This window comes from Juglans microcarpa x Juglans regia, chromosome 1S (genome assembly GCF_004785595.1).
Source record: "Juglans microcarpa x Juglans regia isolate MS1-56 chromosome 1S, Jm3101_v1.0, whole genome shotgun sequence".
Classification (NCBI taxonomy): Eukaryota; Viridiplantae; Streptophyta; class Magnoliopsida; order Fagales; family Juglandaceae; genus Juglans; species Juglans microcarpa x Juglans regia.
The window spans coordinates 30042892-30066732 of record NC_054595.1 but is presented as its reverse complement, the minus strand read 5'-3'; the positions used below and the strand labels follow the sequence as shown (position 1 = coordinate 30066732).

Here is a 23841-nt window from a genome sequence, read left to right as displayed (position 1 = left end):
ACATCCAGAAAACACATTATTGCTTCTGCTACCGGTTTTAATGACAGAAACTTCCCTATCGCTTACCTTGGTGCTCCCATTTCCTATGAGAAAATTCCTTCCTCTGCTTATAATTATACCCTTCTCAAGATTCAAAAAAAAGATAGCTGGCTAGAAGGGTCGCTTACTTTCTACATGCGTCAAGCTTACCTTAAGCAAATCCGTGCTTTTCTCTATTCCTATTTATATCCTTTCGGTCATCAACCCTCCCAAAAATGTCATTGATTCCATTCACAAAGTCTTTGCTAATTTTTTCTGGGGTGACATTAATGGTAACAATAAGAAACATTAGATTTTTTGGAATCATATCTATTGTCCTTCATCGGGAGGTGGTCTTGGTATTATAAATTTACATGACATTGTTGATGTTGTTCACTGTAAATTGGCTTGGAGATTCGTTAACTCCAACTCTCATTGGGCTACCTTTCTTTACCAAAAATATATGAATGATGGTCCATCCTTAGATCTTAATTCTGCTAAAGTCGACCACTCTTGCTCCTGGAAAGCCATTTGCAAATTTCTTCCCATCATTCACAACGAGAGTCAATGGAATATTCGTGATGGCTCTATTAATTTCTGGCATGACAATGGTTCCCTTATCTAAAAAGGTTTCATTATTTCTAACCCCTCTTTACAAATCAAAGATGTTTATTCTCAAAATGGTTGGAACCTTAATTTGATCCACAACCTCATTGGCCAGCCCCTTGCCAATGAGGTCAATCTCTTCCCTATTAAAATTAAAAAAGGCCCCAATATCCGTATTTGAAAGCACAACAACGATGACATATTTTCCTCCAAATTTGCCTAGAATTTTCTTAGGGAGCACTATGCTACGTTTTCTTTAGCCTCCTTCATTTAGAATATAGCCCATGCCTCCCTATTAATATTTCTATTTTTTTTTTTTAGAAGTTATGGTTTAATGGCATTCATTTTGATGACATGATCCAACATTGTGGGATCCATATAGCTTCTAAATGCAATAACTGCACGGATGAGGATGGTGATACCTCTGATCATGTCTTCCTCGATTGTAAGCTTTCCAAAGACGTTTGGCAACATTGCTCAACTATCTTTAGCTACACAAACCAATCTATCACAGTTGGAAACTTAATGCCACTCATTGGTGGTCATCCTTTAAAGGTTTAGATCAACTCCATTTACTCGCTCACCTTCTTCCTCCCCTTTTCCTTTGGGAACTTTGGCTTGCAAGAAATAAATCTCGTTTTGAGGACTTTTATACCTATGCTGCCACTATCATTCATAAAATCAATAAGTGGTTAAGAGGCTTTAATTCTCTCATCAAGCATCGTTCTCTTGTACCCTCTGCTAATATTTATGTCCTTCATCATCTACACATTGTCCCAACCATCACCCAGATAAAAAATCCATCCTTTTTCGTTGGTTATCCCCTCCTCGAGGACCTCTCAAGCTCAACATCGATGGTGTCTTAAAAGGTAACCCAAGTTCTGCTGGTTGTGGATGGTTCTTCGGTCCCATGATTGCTTTTTTCTTACTATTTTTTCTTGCTATCTTGATATGGGTACTAACACTTAGCTTCTTCTTGTATCTTCATTTTTGTTTCGTTCCTAGTAACGGTTTTCTTTTTTCTTAAGAGTCTGGTTTTGGATTTTCAGATGTTGTAACCGTCTTGCTCTTTTGTATAAAATATTTCTTCGCCATAAGTAAGGGTATATCAATCAAATTGGAGTCTCGTCCTCTTCTTAAAAAAAACAGAAGAGTTCAAGCATTTGCAAGAACAATAATAGTGGTTTTTTAGTTATTGGAACTGGTATTTTGTGTTAATATTTTGCTTTTTCTTTGCCTTCTTTACACCATTCTTTGATTTGTTAATTTGGTTTTGGACATGCTAACCTCAATAGAGAGAGAGAGAGAGAGAGAGAGAGAAGCATCTTGACTCCAAATTCAACAACATTGACCCTAACTTCTTTGGGACTTGGAAAATCTTAAATCTTAAAACTCCCAAATGATAATGGCAAGGATGAGGTGGTTCTTTGATGGAAAATTTTTGTTAACATGTGTAGAAGTGTTGATCTTATACTTCTCGGTATAAGATTAAGATTTTCTCTTCACACTTGTGTGGAGGGTGAAAGGGGGTGGCTGATGCTATAACAAATATAGATGTTGCTAGGTATGATGGTTCATTTCCTTCGGTGACTCGTTTACTTAAAAAAGACAAAAGGAAGTTAGTTGGCTACGATGATTACATGATATATCCCTGAAATTTGGACATTGCAAGAAGTTAGTTGGTGTAGCCCGTACGTGCATGTGGTAGGCTTGCATACAAAGCTTATTGTCTGCACCTCATCTCCTATATAATTAATATAAATTATGCCATCCGATATAGCATAATTGAAATTGGGAATATTAATGGGTGATTCACAGTAATTATATTTTTCCTCTTTTTTTTTTTTCCCTCTCTCTCTCTCTCTCTCTCTCTCTCTCTATAAGGTGCAGTGGAAAAGAAAAATAAAAATCACCTAAGAACCAGCCCCGCCAGTCTATTTATCTTCTTTGTCTTCTGACTCCCATTTGCCACCTAAGAACCAGTCCATGCTATTGCTACTACTGCTGCCAGAGTTAAACATTGCATCGGCCATATCTGCAACCGGGCATTCAACTTCTTTGCCACTTCGCGAGGTGGATGGACCCGCACCAGCACCAGCACCAGCGACCACCATGCCACTGGTGCTGCTGCTCACTGCTCCGGCTCTTAGGCTGAAGTGCTCCATTGAGAGCCATTTGCTTAGAGGAACTGAATTAGATTGAGGAGGTTGGGTGGTTATAATTGGGGCCATCTCATGAGTAATTTCAGTTGCTGTAAGGGGTAATGGTGGAATTGAGGGTGCGGTGGACGACATGTGGCATGTGTGATCACCTCGATAAGTCACTTCAAACGTGCTGGGATCATCATCGAGCCTCTGGACTTGCTTCTTGGCTGGACATTGGTATAACTTTTGGTGGGTGCACCTATAGTAACTCCTGATAAAGATGGTCTAAGAAATATGATAATGGCATCGATGGCACACTATTTAAAGCGTGTGAAAATCACTCAAATACTCGAATTTCTACTCGGACAACAATATATATAATTAGAATACACAAATAAATTTTGTATCCCTTTTGTTGACATGCCACATATTAAATGATAGCTATTTAACATCATGTTATAGTCAGCAAAACATCACCAGCTAGATTTTGAATTTTGAGGGAAAAGGGGAATAAAGAGATCAAGTAGGAAGATTTTACAAATGTCTTTATGTCTTTTTGGTTTGGAAGATTCTCTTAACAAAAAATAAATAAATTAGAGGGCCATATCATCTAATTCTATCAGTTAATTAATTAACCCGCGGTGACAAGAGGGGAAAAAAAGAAGACATAAACATAGACACTCATTTATAAACATGCAAGAGTTTAAATAACTATATAAATTAGGAGATATTTGTCCACGAAAACTGTTCACTTTAACCCTAATTGTATTGTGGTTATTTAGTGGCATTTGCTTAATCAAATCCTAAGTTGGCCATGAATTTGGGTGTCCTTTGGTCTTTACTGTAGTGGCAGTACTGTGAGGCATGGATCGTTTGCCAATAGAAAAATTCTACTCATCATTCTCATACCACACACATATCACACATAGTTTTTTAACTTTTTTTTTTCTCTTACCAAATGTGTGGTGGATATAGATGATCAATAGAAAAATTCAATTAGTTTAGAAAGAATAAAACTAAATAAAACTAAAAATAAATATGATGTGTAGTATTGTGTAAGGATGATGAGTAGAAAACTCCAATATATATATATATATATATATATATATTTATAACCAGTAAATCTCAACAGTTTTCAGTACTCTACATACCTTGTCAAACCTTTTGCCGCACTCGCTACGTACACACACTTTCTTTCCAAACATGATTAATTTGAATGAAATCTTTTTTTTTTAAATGCCTAAATATATTTGATCGATATCAAGCGTTTTCAGGAGCAGCAACAACAGTATTGTAGTTAGCATTGATGACAAGATCTAAAAGAGTGAGTAAAAGTCGGGAATATATATATAATGCTAGTCGAATTTGTAAGAAGTTGTAACTATTTCAATAAGAGGCCGCCTACCTTTTATTATTTGAGTTTCTACGTCATTGCGCACAGTCTTGTCATGTTTGCTTTGAATAAATGCAGGTAGTCTCAAATAACCAATGTGCACTCTAGAATATATATATATATATATATATATAGGTTGATATGGTCAAGTCTTAGAGAGAGAGAGAGAGAGAGGTAAAAGCTAGCATGAATTAGAAGAGTCCAGCAAGAAATTAGATCAGAAGTTAATTTAAAGGTAGCATTAATATGTATAATTGACAATGTGGCAATCTTGATCAAAGGCCTTATAATTTTAACCTTAAGGAAAAGGCACCTGCAATATTTAAAGCCGTATATATAACAATTGAATTCAAAGTGTCAATAATAATAACAGTACTATATATATATATATATATATATATATATATGTATTCCTGAATCCGATTAAACCAGATATTGCATGCCAGTCGTGAACTTACGGTAGGCATGCATTTTAGACATACCTTGGGAATCTTGAGCCGAGTATCTCTTTCTGCCCGTATTTTCTCCAAGTGTATCCATCCTCGGGTGGAATCTCAGTATTTCCAATTCGAGGTGCAGCCATCTTCACTGTCCGTCTCTCCCCATCATCCTTCCTGCTTATTTAAAAAATAAAAATAAACATGATGTCCTATATATATATATTGCTTCAAGTCATGACAACAAATTAATTAAAACATGTCAAGTCTTAACCACTTAGGTTTCTTTTCCGAAGTAGGAAATCCTATAACCTCTTATTAGCCGTTCCAGATTAAAATGATTCAATATCATTAGCTCGAACGTCGACCATAAGGATATTTGGCTGCTAGTCAGAATGTAATTACAAGTTCCACACTTTGGATGCACAGCTAGCAAATGTAGATGATCAAGTACCGCTACTCTTCAAAGAGAAAAAAAAAAAAAAAAAAAAAAAAAACTTGTAAATATTATACTTTTTAAATTAATTCTTGGCGTTTCCGAGATCCTTTGGGCAGTAATTTGCGCGTTTCTAAAGCTCGTGAATCCACGTACGTATGATTGCTTAATTAAAACAGGTTTGGAGGGATGTTTCTGAGTAAAACAGGAGTCACTCACTGATCACAAAGGTCAAAAGAAGATTCTAACAGTGATCGATGACCTAAGTTAATTTCATCATGTTGTGTGAAACAAAAAATAATCGGTCAAATACGTACGTAGATCATCTAAGCGAGAATTTCTCACCTCCTTCGCTGTCTTTGCAAGGATGAACCGATGCCAGAATCTGAAGGGTCGACGGACCGAAGCTGATCTCCTCCCATGCTCCAAGATCGCGCGGAGCCTTCGACCTCTCCTCCACCCAATCCAGCAACAAGCTGGACGGCATTGGAACCCGACTCCTTCATATCGAAGGGGGGGCTCCTTTCAGCTTGAAGTTGCATTTGAAACATGTCGTCCATTGTTTGGGTGTAACTAGACCTTAGCCATCCCTGCAAACTTGCTTCAATCTTAGGCTGCTGTGATTCCTGCGGTTCACGGAGTAAGTACATGTGCCCGGGATCATGTGCAGTACTAGAGTCTTGAGTGTATAGCCGTTCCTTCGCGGTTCCGAAAGCCTTTATGATCTCGTCACAGGACTTGGAGAGCATGTTTGGGTGGTCGGCCAATTTTGGTAGGTTTGATTCAAGTTCTCTAGCTACCTTACACCCATGACGGATTAGAGATACTATCCGGCCCTCCATGGTTTCTGATGAGGTTGTTCTCTGCTTTGTTTGGCTCGTTTTAGATCTGAACATGATAGCTAGCTAGCCTGGGGAAATCTCATTAATTGGGTTGATGTACGTAGCTTTTAATTGGTGGGCTTCGCTTTCTATGGCTGGTCCAAGCTTCCAACATCAAATCATGTTCTTTTAACACGGTAGAAAGGATGACTTAGTCATGGTCGGAACTCGGCAGAGGTATTCAAATTTCAAACTTTTCCCTTCAAGTACTCCAGAGGAAGACCTCGCCCCCTAGTATTGAATCCTAACTTTTTTGAAGCATGGCAGAATTTTCTGTGGTTGAAGCGATCGATGACCATAATTAATTAAAAAAATTAACCCATATGACGACTTCTACGTTCATTTGGTCTCCTCTTGACGACGGATACGCAAACATACCCAACCATATATGGTCAAGATTCCATGGGTCCTACGGCACGTAAACCGTCTTGCACACTTTGTAGCACTTGCATATCATGACTTTGGGAGAAATTAATGCATGCTAATATTAATTTGTTCCTTGCTAGGGGAAATAATCGGGTGGGCTGGAGCGGTTTGAGATGGAAAATTATTTGGGTGGGCCGGAGAAGCTTGGGCTTGATTTGGAGGGACCGATACCAACGAGGCATGCTCTGCTGCACGAGGTGGGTAAGTAGGAGACTTTAAATTGGGTATAATGAATGGTGCCGCGGGAGACTTTTGATGACTCACAGTGGAGGACTGAATTTGATACGGGAATAATGACTTCAAAAATAACGTCGCGCGAAATAATTATTTTTTCAGTGAGTTGGTTAAGACATTTGTAATCTTTGTGATTGGGACTATACTCAAGGAAGATACAACTAGTGGATCGAGATTGTAACTTGTGGCGATTATATGGTCGGATGTAAGGCCAACAAGCATAACCAAAGACACGAAGAAAAGAATAATCTGAATTATTGTGAAAAAGACGAGTGAAAGGTGATTGATTTTGAAAAACGAGTGATGGCATCCGATTAATTAAATAGAATGCTATATCAAATGCATCATCCCAATATTTAAGAGGAACATGACTATGAATTAAGAGAGCCAAACTAGTTTCAATAACATGACGGTTTTACTTTCAATAACACCATTTTGTTGATGAGTGTGAGGACAAGATCTGCGATGAGAAATGCCAAGAGAGGCCAATAATATGGATAGTGAACGAAATTCACCACCCTAGTCAGATTGAACAGATTTAATTTTGCAATTAAATTGTCGCTCTATATGAGGCTGAAATTTGTGAAAAATAGTAATGACATCACTTTTGCAAGTTATAGGATAGAACCACGTGTACCGACTATATGAGTCTTGAAAGGTAACAAAATATCGAAAACTATTATGAGAAAGAATAGGAGACGGGCCCTAAACATCACTATAAATTAATTCAAGTGGTGTCGAGGCATGAGTACATGACTCAAAAAATGGTAACTGACGACTTTTAGAACTTAAACATGCAGAACATGATAGACTAGACTTAGACGCGACTACTGGTAAAGAAAATTTCGACAAAACATGATGAACAATTTTAAAAGCTAGATGATCCATCCGAGAATGCTATTGAGGAAGCGAGGCTCGTTCACCAATAAGCGCAGATGGAGGAGAAGTTTTATTGGACATGGAGAAAGGATAAAGTTCGTTCTTACTCGGCCTGTGTAGTAGAATTTTCCTCGTTGCTCGATCCTTTACAAAAAAATAAGATGGATGAAATTCAAAGAAAGTATTAGTAGCTACAGTGAATTTTTAAACAGAAATTAAATTCTTGGTAATTTGTGGCACATGAAGTACATTGTGAAGTAAAAAGGAAAGTGTAGGAGTAGAAAGTTTAGAAGTGTCGAGATGTGTAATGTTCAAACCAGTGCCATTCCAACGTGGATTGTATATGGGCCAGTATATGCTTCAGCAGTAATATTGAGATTGGAAAGATCTGAGGTCAAGTGATGAGTAGCACCCGTGTTTGGATACCAGTTCAAATCACTTGCTGAAGACGAACCAGTGTAATATGCTTGCATAGAGGATGAATTACGTTCGTAAGATTCTGTCAAAACCCCAAGGCAGGAGGCCACGGGCCATGCCTTGACAAGCACCCTGTCATGTCCAAACAGCCCATCGGAGGCTCTGCTGGCATGGCTTGATTGCCCACAGACCGAGTCCTTGGAGAATGCTAGGCCACGGTCACCCTCAAGCAGGTAGCGTACAGTCAATGTGCACACAACTTGCGCGCGCGCGCGAGCGAGATTGTCACACCAGCCTGCTCAGCGCACGGCCAAACTGCACGCACGCCTAGCGCGCGCGCGTAGCGCGGCCAGACTGCACGCATGCCTAGTGCGTGCGTGCAGCGCGCACGCATGGGTTACGTGCACACACCGCGCGCATGCATGGCCTATGCATGAGCACAGCGCGCATGCATGGCCTGGTCGCCAGCGTAGCACGCACATGCACAACCAACTTGGAATTGACGGTGCAGCTACCCAGCATGCCCACGCAGGCTGACATGCCGCTCAACGCCCTGGTCTTGGTCAAGGCCTTGCTGATTAACGCCCTGGCCTTGGCCAGGGCCATGCTGACCAACGCACAACGCCCAGGCACCATTAGCCTGGGCCATGCAAACCAACGCTCAGGCCATTCTGGCCCGGGCCATGTAGCAGCTTGCCATGCTCAAGCTCATGTGCTCTGACACTTAGGCTCCATTGGGTGCAATACGTGAATCCCAAAGGAGAAGGTTAACCCTGTACAATCCGTGAATCAGGGTGACACATTGTTATCTTTATTTCCCCTATATTAATGCAATTCTGAGGTATTTCAGTATCTTGGTTTGTTGTCTATTGCATTGTATTTCTCTTTGCTTGCTGATCATTTTGCTATACTCGAGTGGGGCAACACGTAAGGTAGCCCCAATCTCCCATTGAAGGGCCCTAAGCCTGCAACAGGCCACCATAGTCAAGTTGGAGAAAGGACAGGGACAAGCACGGCGGTTATGGCTAACTGCCAAGGACAGGGACAAGCACGGCGGTTATGGCTAACTGCCCAAGCCACACGCCCAGATGTAGCCACTTGTCTCCCCAGATTCGCCTCCCTACTTTGTAGGAAGTAACCGCAAGCATTAGAAACTGCCTTAGCCAACCACCCACTTAGCCAACCCACAGCCAACCACCCACGTAACCACTTTAAATCGCCCAACTGCTCTGCACATGTATGCATGCATGCATGCACGCCCACCAACATTTCGCCTAGAACCATCCTTTGAACACTCATCCAAGTTAATTCAACACCACCCATAACCATCACCTTCAAGCAAGTGGAAGATCAGTTCGGTCATCATAGCACAAAGAGGGGCGCGAAAGCTTGGTGTCTAGGGTAGTGACCGAGGTCCCTATCAATTCATCATAGCGATGATAACAACGTAAAGCAGTGTGTCCCGGTTTGTTACATACTTGACAAACAAGGCAAGACTCGGATGAATTAGAGCTTCGACCACGACCCTTACCAAGATTAAAGCGACCATAACCATGGGCACCAGTACTGAAACCAGAGGCACACCTAGAGCTGCATCCACCACGAGACCCACGCGAACGAGATGCGAAATTCGCATAGCCCAGAGTAAGATCATTAGGTGAGTGGTGATGTTCCAGCCGATTTTCATGAGCTATCAGATGCCCATATAGATCCTCCAAAGAAAGTGGGTCGACCCGGGTTGTCACGGAGGTAACAAAGGAATCGTATTCCAGTCCTAGACCAGCAAGCAAAAATGAAACCAACTCAAATTCATTGAGTGGTTGATCAGCAGTGGCTAATGTATCAGCAATGGTAGTAAATTTATGAAAATAGTCTGAGATGGAGGAACCACCTTTCTTGAGTGTAGCTAATTGATAATGAAGATTCATGGACCTAGCACGGGATGTGGAGGTAAACATTCTTTCCAGCGTCAACCAGACTTGATGAGAAGTTTGACATTTGATAACATGGGCAATGACGGTTTCGAAGAGAGATGAATTTAGAACTTAAAGAATCAATTGGTTTTGCATAATCCATTGCATAAACGCAGGGTTAGGCACAGTTTGATTGGTAGCAATAGTGATCATGGGGGAAGGACAAATAGAGGATCCATTGACAAAGGAAAATAGGTGCTGACATTTGAGATAGGGAACAACCTGCGCTTTCCATAGCAGGTAATTATCTCTCGTAAGCTTGATGGGTGTAAAGTTGGGGAGGGATGTAGTGGATGCAGGGAATGTGTTTGTAAAAATGGGTGGGTGAATAAACAGAGAAGAGACGTGAGTCTCGAAAACAGGTGGAGTTGAATCTGCCATGACTGACGTTAGTCTTAGGCTCTTGATACCATGTTGAGGAAAATATCAACCACACTTTTCAGTTGTGTTGACTGTATTATTAATAGAGAAATACAAGTATGATGACAATAGGAATCATAACAAACCTATAAGAGGAAATTCACAAACTAGATTACAACTAGATAACTAAGTCTACTGAAATTGAAATTCTAGTTTCCTACGGCTTCATCTTTATCTTTATATTTACATTCTACAACTGCCTTATCCTTAACATGTAATTAAATTAATTGTGAGCCAGCCATTAATTATTTGATACATTAAAGTTCTTAAACCCATCTTAATTCATCTTAACTCATTATTACAATTTTTTTAAATTTCAATACAAAATATAATATACAATTCAACTTTTTCAAATTCTAAAATAATAATAATATTAAAAAATAATATTCTAATAATATTTTATCATCCCAACTCAACTCAGTTCAATATTCAAATGTAACTTAATTCTCTTTCAAAAATTTACTAAACTTTTGTTCGGTAAAAACCAGCTTAAAAAATCTTAATGGTCAATGAATAAATTTTTAGCAAGTCATGTTTTATCCTAATTAACTATTAATGAAATAACACAAGTATAATAATGTGGGATGTACGTGCATCATTATATATGATAATTGAGTACTGAGTTTAAAAAATTCACAATTAAACTCAGTATTGCAATAATGATCAGTATTAAACGGAATGCCCTCAGAATTAGTCAAAAAATCCCAAAGATCAAAATTCGAAACGAAAGAGAGAAGCAAAAGAAGTGATTGATTTCCTCTAATCCAACTAATAGATTTGGAGTTTGGGGTGTGCGTGCGTGCGTGCGTGGGCTGCCGCAAATTCTCTTTAAGCTTTAGCTTATTGTGTTATTATTGGGCCGCAACTCCAATTAATTATGGACAAGAAAAAGCCAAGCCCAGCTCAAAAAAAAAAATAAAAATAAAAACCAAGAAAAGAAAATATATATCAATCAATCCCAAAATCTTCACCTCTCAAAATCAAATCCCCAGTTTGCAATTCCAATTCCCCAATACCCAAAAATGTCCTCCGAAGAGGTAGGAATAGGTCACTCCCACTCCCACCCCCACCCCCACTCCCACTCCCACTCCAACCAGCTGTTCTTCCAAGACGAAGCTTTGCCCTTGCGCTTCAATTGCTCCGCCACCCAGCCCCGCGTCCCCGACCCAGGACCGCGGACTCGAGAGCTCACCGGCTTTATTGACGAGAAGCTCTTCTTTTCTCCCCCCCAAGGGCCCCACTTCCGCCGCAGCGACTGGAACGCCAATGACACCACTACCACGCCCAGCGCGGGTGAATCCGACGACGATGACGACGATGACGAGGTCGAAGACGGTGACGGTGAAGTTGAAAGACTTGTTGGTCTTGATGAAAGCGGCACCAACAACACTGGCAATAAGATCGATAGACATATCAATGCCAATACTACCAATGGCTGTGGCAGTCTGCATGGTGGCACGGATAAATTGGGAAATGGGAAAGCCAAGCACCATCTTTCCACTTTTGGTAAGTATGTTTTGGTATATTATCGATCTTTTAGTTTCCAAACTTGAAACTTTTTGTTTTTTGTTTTTTCAGATTGTAATTTGGGTTTCGTAGGAGGGCCGAATAGACGTGGAGAGCAGTTGCTGAAGAATCGAAACGTGGGTCAGTCCGCGAATGACTCCTCGAGCGAGAATCGTCAGCAGCAGGGAAGCCTCAGGCTTGGGGGTTACCACGATGCGGTAACGATTGCGGAACCTGATGGGGAGTTGTATTACTCTCAGTATTTGCAGGGCACGGAGGGGAATTCTGCTGTCGCTGCCTCCGCTTCTGGGCACAAGGACGCGGTAGTAGTTGTGGACAACAATTGCGGGTTTAGTGGGAGAAAGGATGTTTCCATTTCAAGCGAGTCGGGAGAGTCTCTGAGGGCGATTCTCTCCGATCCCATAACGTAAGTTCGTTTGATTGACCGACCATGGTCTGCCTTTTAGGAGTGCTCTATGTTTTTTTTTTTTTTTATAGGTAATAAGAAATTTTATTCCAAGTCTAGAAGTATACAAGTAATTATACCTAAATACAAGCTAAAGTAAAACAAAACATTACAAGTATTTCCATCCCTTGCAAGGTTCTTCACCCAAAAACTTAAAAGAGCTAATGAAAAAATCCCTAAATTCCCCCATAGTATGTTCGCGATCATCGAAACACCTCCCGTTTCTCTCTAACCATAAACATCAAAACAAACACAAGGGGATCATCCTCCGAAATTCTGCACTACCTCTACAACCCGCTGAACCATGCCAACTAGTCAAAAAATCCACCACTCACAATGGCATAACCCAAACAATGCCAACCCTTGCATTGTTATACTATATTGCTTATATTCTTGAAGTTTAGTTTTAGCTGAGATGGGATTAGTTGTTATGATGTGGTACTCCGATGGTAGTCATGATACTTCACTTAATGTATTATAATCTTAACAATAAGCTTTACGGAGGAGAGAGGTTTGGGGGTGGGGTATGAGGCTCGTGCATAAAGATGTTGGCTTTCCTTATGACCTGACTGCAAGCTAGATTGTTTTCATATCGAAAAATATTTTGTAAATATTATTGTGTTCATCCCCAGCCCCCAGCCTATAAGAAATTGCTTTATGTCTGATTTTAAATGAGTGGAGCTTGTTTGATGGTAGCTGGTGTATCAGTCATCTCTTCAGTCATGTTCTATTGGGCACTTGAAACCAATCCCATGGATTAAATTACCATATTTATCTGCTATAGAAGTTGTTTTGTGAGTTCTTCTATAAGCATATGTATGATTATCTCTTCAAGCATGTTTATAACGCACTTATCAAAAAGCATGTTTATAACGCTCCAAAACCAAAACAGACAGAACCCTGGCTAAAAACTAGCCTTTCCCCTTATTTACAAGTGCTTAAAGTCAATATCTCAATTTAACAAAATAAAACAAGTTGTGAGAAGTTCAACCCAGTACTGTGTCAGAAGACTGCACAACTAATTCAAAAGATCCCTATATCAATGCCACTTGATGAAGGAATATAAAACGTTCTCGTTCCTAGAATGTATTTAGGTGCTCTTTTATATACTTCCTGTGTACACGGGCTATGCCTATTTCATTCGTATCAATGAAATTTACCTCTTATTAAAAAAAAAAAAAAAGGAATATAAAACGAAACTAGTTGATCAGCAAACATAATTACAAAAAACTCCCATACTTGTACATCTCTAACAACCTCCAGCCGAATGCCTTCCACGTCACTAGCTGCAACGTTCAACTGTAACAGATCCTTCTTTAATTCTAAAATGGAAGAAATTAAAAGAGTAAGCTCCAACTCATTTAGTAAGTAGTACAGTTGATGGGGTGGGGGAAATGACAATTGTAATAATTCATAAATAACCCAACGCAAAACACTGTGAGCAATGAACATTCTTCAGCCAACATAAATGTAAACACAAGACATCATCCAGGACTGCATGCTAAGGGAAATTGTCAATGGTCAGATAAACATTAATATACCACGAGTGGGATCAAGTTGTTCCACAGGCATTTAAGGGTCACACATAACTCAACATACTACTAAGGGTATCCACTGGCACAAAGACATTGTTGATCAGCATGTCCCAACGTATCGCATTTTTAAATTTCAAAGTTCCCCACAAGTAGTTCCAAAATAGCATTGAGAAGGTCAATGCAATTGGCAAGGTGTTATTTACCGATAAAAAAATAGCATTGAGAAGGTCTACACAAGAAACTATCAAAAGTCACGTCATGTACAAAATTTGAGACAATTTTGTGTGCTCTGACCCAAACAGTTCATAATCAGGATATATGACTTTTATAGAATCTCATTAAAGAATGCTTGGCTTGTTTGCTAAACCAAAAGCTAAACTTTTCTTGAAATTATCAAACCCACTCCTAACCTAAATAAAGAATGAGCACAATACATTAACATCTCGACTAAAATAGAGTTCCCATTAATTCTTTAAAATGCCACCACCCTTAACAGGAGAACCTTTATCCTTTACAAAGCCCTTAACAAGGTTTGCACTTATTTTGCCCCTTAAGAAAAATCTGGATGGCCTCTCAAGTAAGTTGAAATTTTTTCCATAAGAACTGAGAAACTCAAATTTCCTGGTTTAGCAAAACAACATGCTGGACATTGCATAAGAAAGGGTTTAATTTCCTAGTACTCCACATGACAAGGTTTAAGACTAGCCATTGAAAAGGAATTGACATCTATGATCTGTCTACTTTGAACATGTGAACAATAGGCTCAGTTTGTCCTCGAATCAGATTAAGTTTTGACAAGATCACTTTAAAGGGTACAGTCTGAGTTACTTCACTTATGCTATTTAAATCTGGAATCTTTTTGGAAACAATGGAAATGTCATTCTCAAAACCTTGTTTGGTAATCTATGTTTTGATTACCAAAATCTTCTATAAGGCCAAAATTCAGTATAATTAGCTATATGCAACATGCAAGATGGTATCAATCAGACCTCAAAACAAATAAAAAGGAAATTGGAAGAAAGGGAGAGAAAATTGCTGGAGATGATGGAAATTTGGTTTGGTGGTGGCAGCATTAGGCCTGTACCGGCAGAATTTTATTGGCTAGGGTTCCAGTGAAGAGGGAGGGAGGGAGAGGGGGAGAGAGAGAGAGGGAGAGAGAGGAATCTCCAGAGGGTGGGGGTAGCGGGTGGCATTTTTTTTGGTAGGTGAACCCAAACAAGCTTTGTTCTCATACACAGGGTTGTGTTATTATGATGTTCAATTGGGCATTAAAAACCAATCATGGGGATTAAATTATAGTCTTTACATGGTTTGAAAAAAAATTTTTAGAGCTCTTGCATGACAATATGATGCGATTTTGTGTACATTAGGATTTAGCGGCGTGTGGGTGTGTGGGTTCACATGCTCCTTTTTTTCAATGTGTCTTCTGGCCACTTTTGAATTGGCTTCTAAATGACTGTCATCATAGCTAATGCTTCCAACCAACTTTTTTCGTAATCAGGGGAGCTCTTATGGATGATGCAATGATATTGCCTTGCGGGCATTCCTTTGGTAGTGGTGGTATACAGCATGTTACTACAATGGTGAGTTCTTGGGAAATTCTTTGTTGGAATTGATCATTAATACAGCATTATTGGAAGTCATACATAACTACTGGTGTTGTTTCACCCCCGGAACAAACTTGGTGTTGAGTAAAATTCACCAGAATGGTTATTTTGGCTTAGAAATTTGCCACTGATGAGTGACTGCACACCATAAAGACATTTTATTATTCTGTTGATAATCATTATTTTCTTGCATAATCATTGAGTTGAGAGATTTACACTTGAACAAATGTATTGAGAACACCTTACTTCCTCCTAATATACTATGTCAGTACTGAGACATTGGGAGTTCAGGATACCCAAACTGAGGCTGGCACTTTGGTAATATACACTCATTGAGTCTCTGAACACAATAACAAGGAGGTGGCGGTAGCAGATGGTATAAATATTGAATTCAAGGAATGGGACGAGCCTACCCCTTTGAATTCAATCAACCCGCTGAAAGACCAGACGTTAGCTTGAGATTGGGTTCTACTTAAAGCCAAGGAGATTCAAATGTGTGTAGGACTCCCATGCATTGGTTTTGAAGACCAGTTTTTGGCTCTACTTGCTGCGATTGAAGCTGGACAGTCCAATTTGGCCATGAAATGCCACTCAGACAAGAAGAGGGCAAGGGAATTGAAGCGACTCACTTGTTCGGTGAATTACGAAGGAAGTGCAAGTCTTGGTGGGATAAAGGGTAGGGAAAAATCGGTGGTTTTATGAAGCTCAATAGTCTCATGGAGTGTAAGGGGGTTGAACGAGATAGAGAAGCGCACCAAAGTCAAAAACCAGCTTCGTGGCTGGAAAGCTGATGTGGTATGTTTACAATAGATAAAAATGGAACTCATCTCCCTTACCATAATATGGAGTTTGTGGAGTTGTCATGTAGGGTGGTCATATTTGCCGTCTAAGGGGGCTTCGAGAGGTATTTTGGTAATGTGGGATAAAAGGGTGGTGGAAAAAACGGATGAGTGTGTGGGAAAATATATGGTGGCTATTTCTTTCAAGAATGTCGAAGATGGTTATCAATGGTCTTTCGCTTGTGTTTATTGTCCTAATTCTAATACTGAGAGAAGAGGCTTGCGGGATGAATTGGCTGGACTTTGTAACCTATGGAGCTTTCCTTGGTGTATTGGGGGAGATTTTAATGTCACACGCTTCCCAAGCAAACAAGTAGGAGGTCCTAGCTCTAGTTCAAAATTGGCAGATTTTTCCGACTTTATCTATGAGCAAGACCTTCTAGACATTCCCCTAGTTGGTGGCAATTTCTCATGGTCCAGCAATAGAGAATATTCAGCTTGGTCAAGACTTGATAGATTCCTCATTTCGCCCAAATGGGAACCATATTTTCTGAAGCTAATCCAGAAATGGCTCCCAAGGTTGTGTTTGGATCACTTTCTGATTCTCATTGATTGTGGAAGCATTCAAGGAGGTAAAAGATATTTTAAGTTTGAAAACGTGTGGCTGAAATCAGAAGGTTTTGTTGAGAGAGTTAGATAGTGGTGGTCATCCTATCTTATACAGGGCAACCCTAGTTATGTGCTGGCTTGCAAGCTAAAAGCTCTAAAGGAGGACTTGAAAAAGTGAAATGAACAGATTTTTGGAAATGTGGAACACCGGAAAAAGTCCCTCTTCAACGAATTACAAATTTTGGAGGACATGGAGGAGGAGAGGGGTCTCACAGAAGAAGAGAAGACTCACAAACAGCAGGTGACATCGGATATTGAAAGGATGGCTTTAATGGAAGAGACTTCATGGCGACAAAAATTGAGAACTTTATGGCTAAAAGAAGGGCATAAATGCACCAAGTTCTCCCATCGCATGGCTAATTCGCATAGAAGGTACAATGTCTTTGAGTCATTATTAGTAGATGGGAGGATTCCATCAAATCCGCCTAAGATTGCAGATCATATTACCAACTTCTAAGAAGAACTACTTTCGGAACAATTCTCTTGGAGACCATGTTTGGATGGTCTTATTTTTGAGTCAATCGATCACCATGAAGCAAGTGAGCTAGAGAGACCATTTGAGGAGGCAGAGGTTTGCAAGGTAGTGCGAAGTATGGCAGGTGATAAAGCTCTAGGTCCGGATGGGTTCACTATGGCTTTCTTTAAGGCATGTTGGGAAGTAGTTAAAGAAGACATCATAAGCTTCTTCCTTGAGTTTCATGAATGAGGTACTTTCGAAAAAAGCCTTAATGTTACCTTCATTGCTCTTATTCCAAAGAAGCTGTGAGTGGTGGAGATTAAGCATTTTTGCCCTATTAGCTTGGTGAGTGAAATGTACAAAATTCTTTGGAAGTTTTTGGCTAATAGATGAGTACGGTATTGGAGAAGATCATTTCCAAGCCTCATAATGCCTTCATACGAGGTCGGCAAATCCTTGCGTCTGTCCTCATTGCCAATGAATGCTTGGAGAGTCGCATCAAGTCTAGTGTTCCAAGGTTATTATGCAAACTTAACATGGAGAAGGCGTATGATCGAGTAAACTGAAACTTTTTGTTACACATGCTTGAGAGGTGTCGACTTGGAAGGAGATGGTGCTCTATTCCATTGGTCGATTGTAATAGACTTTAATGGCATGAACTTTCCTTGTATCTTTAGACACTCATGCATAGGTGTTGTTCTTGTATATGTCTTGTGTACTTGGTTTCGCCTATTTTAATAAAATTCTTATTTACTGATAAAAGAAAAGTGCGCAAGATTGGCTCATTTGATTATCCAATACAGGTTGGGCTGGGCTTCGACTCTGACGGAGTCGGAATTGTGAACTCCGACCTTCGACTTGGGTTAGAGGTCATTTTGAGTCCCGACTTCGAATAGGAGCGGATTTCGACTCCAATCGGAGTTGTCAGAGTCGAAGCCACAGAGACATAACACAAACATAACATAATGTTAGGAAAACACATAGAAAACAAACAACTTGTCCCGTTTGGTCCCCAAGAAATCGCAAGAGCAAATAGAAACCAATCAGGAAATCATAAGAATTTTCTTAGGAACCAAACGGAATTCAAATGAATGAGAGAGAGAGAGAGAGAGAGAGAGAGAGGAACCCATGACTAGCGTCATCACCTGAGACCTGAGTGTGGATCTCCCGGATTTCGAACCCACGGCATGTGATTGGGGCTAGGACTTTCTCGAGAAAGCGAGAGGGAGAATGGAAGGCATGGACCCAGACAAGCCAAGCCGAAAAAACCAGATGGGAAATTCAAAAACTTTGAGAAATTCAGCAGTAAATGGACTGGAAACGGCCAAACAGAGGAGAAGCATCATTTCGATTGATTAGGAGAAGTGGGTTTCATGGGCTCTAGAGGGAGAGGAATATAGTGGTTTTATATTGGAGAGAAACCCAGGACGGAAATGAACATGACAGAGGAGTGAAACCATTTGAAACACTCTAGTTTCGGGAATCAGTCATCCTGGCAAAGGAGACACCAAGTGCTGTGTGAGGCAGAGAATGGAAGGCATGATATGGAAGGATAGTTAGGGTTTGAATAAAAGCTTTTCTCGCGAAGATGTATTGGGACTGACGGGACTTTACCAACTGGCAACTTTGGCTTTTGAACAAAAGATTATAAAAAGTAAAATATAAGTGAGTGGAGAATATAAAGTCTCTTATTTGTCCCTCCTTGCAGAGCTAGTCTCATTCCTATTTTGACCTATTTTCCCCACCCCTAAATACAGGCACTTCATTTACCAAATTTGTGGCATCTTGATCATTTTGAGCCATGTTTTCTGGGTACATTTTCTCAGTGTTACAATATCAAGTAATAAATTGCTTCATCATCATTAATTATCAAAGTAAATAAATTGCTTCATGCTCAAGCATCTGTGTTTGCTTTCTGTTTCATATTTAAAGTTTGTGGTTAATTAATCTTGGGCATCTAGTTTCCTGATTTGGAATGTTTTTTTTCAGCTTAGTACTAGCCACCTCTTCTAATTATGGTTTTCAAATAGTATTTTGATTAGACCTTATGATGCATCTTCAGAAAGCTTGCTACATTTGCTCTGTGTCAATTTCAGAAGACTCAATAGCTCCAAATCTCTGTAAGTCTAAAACCTGTCTTAGAAGATTATCATAATGTACTTCTTACAGTTTTTAGTGATCTGTAGCTATTTTTTCTTTTGCCATAAATTGAATCAATGTTACAAACCCTCAAACACCCATATTATGTCTGACTTAATTGCAAGGGAAATACCTGTTTCATGCTCCCAAGGTTGCCTGCCGGACACCTTTTTATCGGACCAACAACTATCTGTCGTGGTACGACATGAAAAGTTTCTTGTCAGTCACTTTATATGTCTGGATATGCTGGTAGAAGCTCCAGAGGAGGTACTTGATGTTCCTGGAGGAATTTATAATACAATATAATATATGAAGATGATATGTGATTAATTAGAAAGGAAGGAAAAGAGGAGCCCAAGCTCTAGAAGCGAGCATTGAAGTCTCTTTATTCCTTTTTTCTCGAGGAACCATGATTATTATCATTTTTTGAACAGTAGGTCGCTATTTCCTAGTGATTATGATGGGCTTACAGTTTCATTGGGTTACAAGATTTGGGATTTGGATCAATAACAGTGACAGCTCAAACCAAGGATATAAAAAGAAGTATATTTAAGTCGAGTTTAGAGTGTTGGTATCTTTCTTCTTCTGATCATTTTATTCTTTTGTTTCTGTTGGCTTTACATGTTCAGCTCTGCGAGCTGCTGTGCAGGCATTCCGTCGGGAAGAAGAATTACAGTTTTATCGCTCATCCAAGAGAAGAAGAGAAAGGTTTGACCAGGTTAGTATTTTTATGCCTCAAACTTCGTAACATCCTAAATTTTTTAAAGACATTAGAGATAGTGCGCCTGTGATTATGTGTGTGTGTGAGAGAGAGAGAGAGAGAGAGAGAGAGAGAGAGAGAGACTATTGCCTGATCACTCACAATTTGACATTTCCTTTCAAGTGTCTATTTTATTTCGTGTAGGACAAGGGTGGTTATGGTGATTCAACTCTCATGGATTCTCCTAGGGGTAGAGGTGTTCAGTTTCCATTTGCAGTGACAGACAGGGTCATCATAAAGGTTATTTCTTATGAAAATAAAACGTTGAAGCTTTTTTTTTTTCTATAATTCTTGTTCAGTATGTTATTGAAACTAATAATTGGAGGGAAAATGGATCAGGGAAACAAGAGGACACCGCAGCGGTTTGTTGGACGTGAAGCTATTGTAACTACTCAATGTTTGAATGGATGGTTAGACCTTTTTCTTCTTCTGTTTCCCTTCCCTTTGTTGCATACTCGTTTTGGGTGAGACCCTTTGTTGCATATTCTAGGGCTTAAAGTATGTATTTTTCTAAATTTCAATGCTAAGGATTTTTCGGAGGGTACAGCTCTATACGAAGTTGAAGTGACCTAGGTGTGCAACCCGCACCATACGGTGCGGGATAGCCCCCTCCCCGCCCCCCGCCCCTGCATCTCAAGGGCAGGGTACCCTGCCCCGCGTGCCGGGGTGTGGGGCGGACTCCCAATCCATCTCGCCCCTTGCCCACTTCAATAATGGACTACATTCCACTAGGCGCAAAAATTATTCACAGGTCTAAAAGTGATCAAAGACACATTTGGAGATTCAAATTGTAAATTTAAATTTGTAAATATGACTATAATTTAAAAATTATGTAGTTTTTAAATTTGTTAGTATATATCTTATATAAGTTGTAGTATAATACAAGAGTTTCACATTGCTTAAATGCAAGACTTTTTTTTTTTCAAGGCAATCTATAAAAGGGTCACCCTACTTAAGGGGTGTCAAATCGTGTTAATGGGTCGTGTTCGTTTCGTGTCAAGGTATGTACATTACACTTAACGGGTCAACACGAACACGACCTGTTAAGGATTTCGTGTCAAAATTTCAAACCCGAACACGACACGATAAGATAACGGGTTGACACGACACGACACGACCCGTTGAGGATTTTGTGTCAAAATTTCAAATCCGAACACGACACGATAAGATAACGGGTTGACACGACACGATCCGTTAATGAATAATAAATAAATTGACACAAAATGACACGACATGATCCATTCCATTTCAACTCGTTTACGTTAATGGGTTGAACAGACACGACACGACACGATCCGTTTGACTTAATTGATTTTATATAAATATTTAAATATAAATAATATCTATAAAAAATAAAAAACTAACTACAAGTCTAAAATTACAATCCAAACAAATATGATCCACACAATTTGTAATAATATTTATTATTAAAATTAAATCCCAAATATAATAAACAATACATACAATGTAAATATATTAATGTTACAATCCCAAATATAATAAAAAATTTAAAATACAGATCTAAACAAATTTAGAACTTGAAGAAGGAAGTGGAGCGTCCTCCTTGCCCTTTAGGTCTAAGGGTATAAAGGTAAATTTAATTTTCTTAACAGGTCATAACGGGTTGACCCGTTAGTGACCCGTTAAGCAATCGGGTCAACCCGTGTGATCCGAACCCGTTAAGGCTAAATCCTAACCCGCTTTTATCGTGTCGTGTTCGTATTGGGTTAACGGGTCGTGTCACATATTGCCACCCCTACCCTACTACACTACAACTTGCATAAAGTATTAAATAAAAGTTCTACTTCATATTACTATATTTATATATAGTAAAAATAATAAATATTTATATATTTATATTAAAAAATAAAAGAGGTGCCGGACGGGGGAAATGCAAGGCGGGGTTGGGCCCTACCCACCCCCGCTAGGGGGCCAGATACAGGGGCGGGGCAGCACGGTGCAGGGCCCCACTGCCCACCCCTAAGCTGCTGAACTACAAGAAGAAATATATTTCGACTCCAAGTAGTTGGGTTTGATACATTGCTGAGTTGCGAGTGAGTCATCATTATGTACTTGATTGGTCACATTAGATGATAGCTACTTTAATATGACATTCTTGGTTATTACAGCAGTTCTAGTTAGAACTTGTGACCATTGTGCTGGCATTTATTTTGATGTTGAAGATAATTTGGTTCAGACAAATGCTCTTCCTGATATGATATCTTTCATTACATTCGTCTTTTTTACCTGTCAATGAAGTTAAATACTCATCATCGAACGTTCGGTAGCTTAGTGACAAAGAAGAATTGTTTAAAGTCGGTTGATGGATACATTCCAAATTAAATAGTGACAAAAGCAGGACACAGTAATTACCAGAATACTGCTTGTGTTGAATTCTGTCCTGAGTTTTTTGTTTTGAAAAATCTAATTGTAAGCGATTCTGCGTACTAATATGCTCACCCATTCAATATGATTGGTCAGAAAATAGATTTTATTGAAAACAGTGCTAATTTGAATTTAGAATATGAAGACAACAACATTAATACGCAGATTGGTACGCAAATTTGCTTGTACATAGCAAAATTCTTTTTGTTTTTACTAGAGCTTGCTTTTATTGCTGACGCATTGCTCATCCATAGGTATGTTGTGAAGACATTGGACAATGCAGAGAGTGTAAAATTGCAGTATCGTTCTCTAGCCAAGGTTTCGGATGACCCCTCCTCGAAGTCAATGTCAAGCAAGATGCCACCGAACTGGCTCTAGAGTTGCAGCATACCAAATGGCCAAAACTTGGAGTGGGAAACATAAATACTTATAGGCCACTTTTGGATTATTTTATATGATTCTATCGTGGAATAGGGCTCTTGTTTGTACTTTTGTATTGTATTCCTTAAGAGCGACTCATGATATTCAGGTATGGGAAATCCTGAAGAGAGTTGAGGTGGGAACAGAATATATTTTAGTCATCTTGGCTTTAGTTTTGTGATGAGCTGTCGTATTTAATATTTAAGTAAGGCCTGTGTATAGGAGGAAAATGAAGTTTATGTAATCAATTTGTGGATTTATGATATCCAGGGACCAGTGTGTTTCAATTCATTGGTCTGCAAACTCTGTCTGATCTCAATAATATTTTTGATCTCTTTTCATTCAGCTAATGCTGCTTTTTTACCCGGGTTTGGAGTTACTATTCGGTCCAAAGACCTTCCTGACAATTGACGACCTTTTCAGGTCAATCCTCAGACGTTTATACATCAAAACAATCATTCCATCTCTATTTTTGTAACGAATAAAAAATTAAATAGCATTTGCAGAAGTAACGAAAAAAACTGCACAAAATTTTAATTTCTCGAAGAGTAATGATTTGTGTAATTCCGCTGTAGAGAATCTAACGGGAGATGGTAAGTTCGGTAGCAATAAATAAATGATAAATTTACAAAGTATCAATAATGCGTTTGATGTAGCAATAAATAAATTTACAAACAGATTAAACAATTGATGCATTCCTCTCAAGTTTCTCTACGGTTTCTTTGAGGAGGAAGTTTCGTGCCTTCACTCTTGAGTGGGAGGCGCTTCTTCTTGTCTTTGGCAAGGCTGTTCTAGTGGATTGTTGTTGTCTTCCCTCTTTCTGGTTAATTGTTTTCATTGGTTAACATTATGGC

At 39.4% G+C, this 23841-nt stretch overlaps 2 protein-coding genes across 8 annotated transcripts; one reads left to right on the top strand and one right to left on the bottom strand.

Annotated features, from left to right (window-relative positions):
* Positions 1–2507: 2507 nt before the first annotated feature.
* On the bottom strand, positions 2508–6060 carry LOC121245834 (WRKY transcription factor 55-like). The gene is made up of 3 exons (XM_041143713.1): positions 5380–6060; positions 4644–4775; positions 2508–3039 (listed from the first exon to the last, which is right to left on the bottom strand). Exons 1-3 carry the CDS (start codon positions 5928–5930, stop codon positions 2559–2561), a joined length of 1164 nt encoding a protein of 387 aa, XP_040999647.1. The 5' UTR covers positions 5931–6060; the 3' UTR covers positions 2508–2558.
* Positions 6061–11229: 5169 nt separating this feature from the next.
* LOC121246820 (U-box domain-containing protein 62-like) lies at positions 11230–23250 on the top strand. 7 transcript variants are annotated; one of them, XR_005937167.1, is made up of 8 exons: positions 11230–11770; positions 11843–12197; positions 15273–15354; positions 19346–19403; positions 19548–19620; positions 20052–20140; positions 20327–20422; positions 20522–20567. XR_005937167.1 is itself a non-coding variant. In XM_041145107.1 (8 exons), exons 1-8 carry the CDS (start codon positions 11287–11289, stop codon positions 22943–22945), a joined length of 1338 nt encoding a protein of 445 aa, XP_041001041.1. In that variant the 5' UTR covers positions 11230–11286; the 3' UTR covers positions 22946–23250. The 7 variants fall into 7 exon arrangements, 5 of the variants coding, with proteins under 5 accessions (XP_041001041.1, XP_041001040.1, XP_041001045.1 ...); XM_041145107.1 differs by lacking the exon at positions 19548–19620 and adding an exon at positions 22822–23250 and having other exon boundaries at positions 11864–12197; positions 20522–20592; XM_041145106.1 differs by lacking the exon at positions 19548–19620 and adding an exon at positions 22822–23250 and having other exon boundaries at positions 20522–20592.
* The last annotated feature ends 591 nt before the right edge of the window (positions 23251–23841 follow it).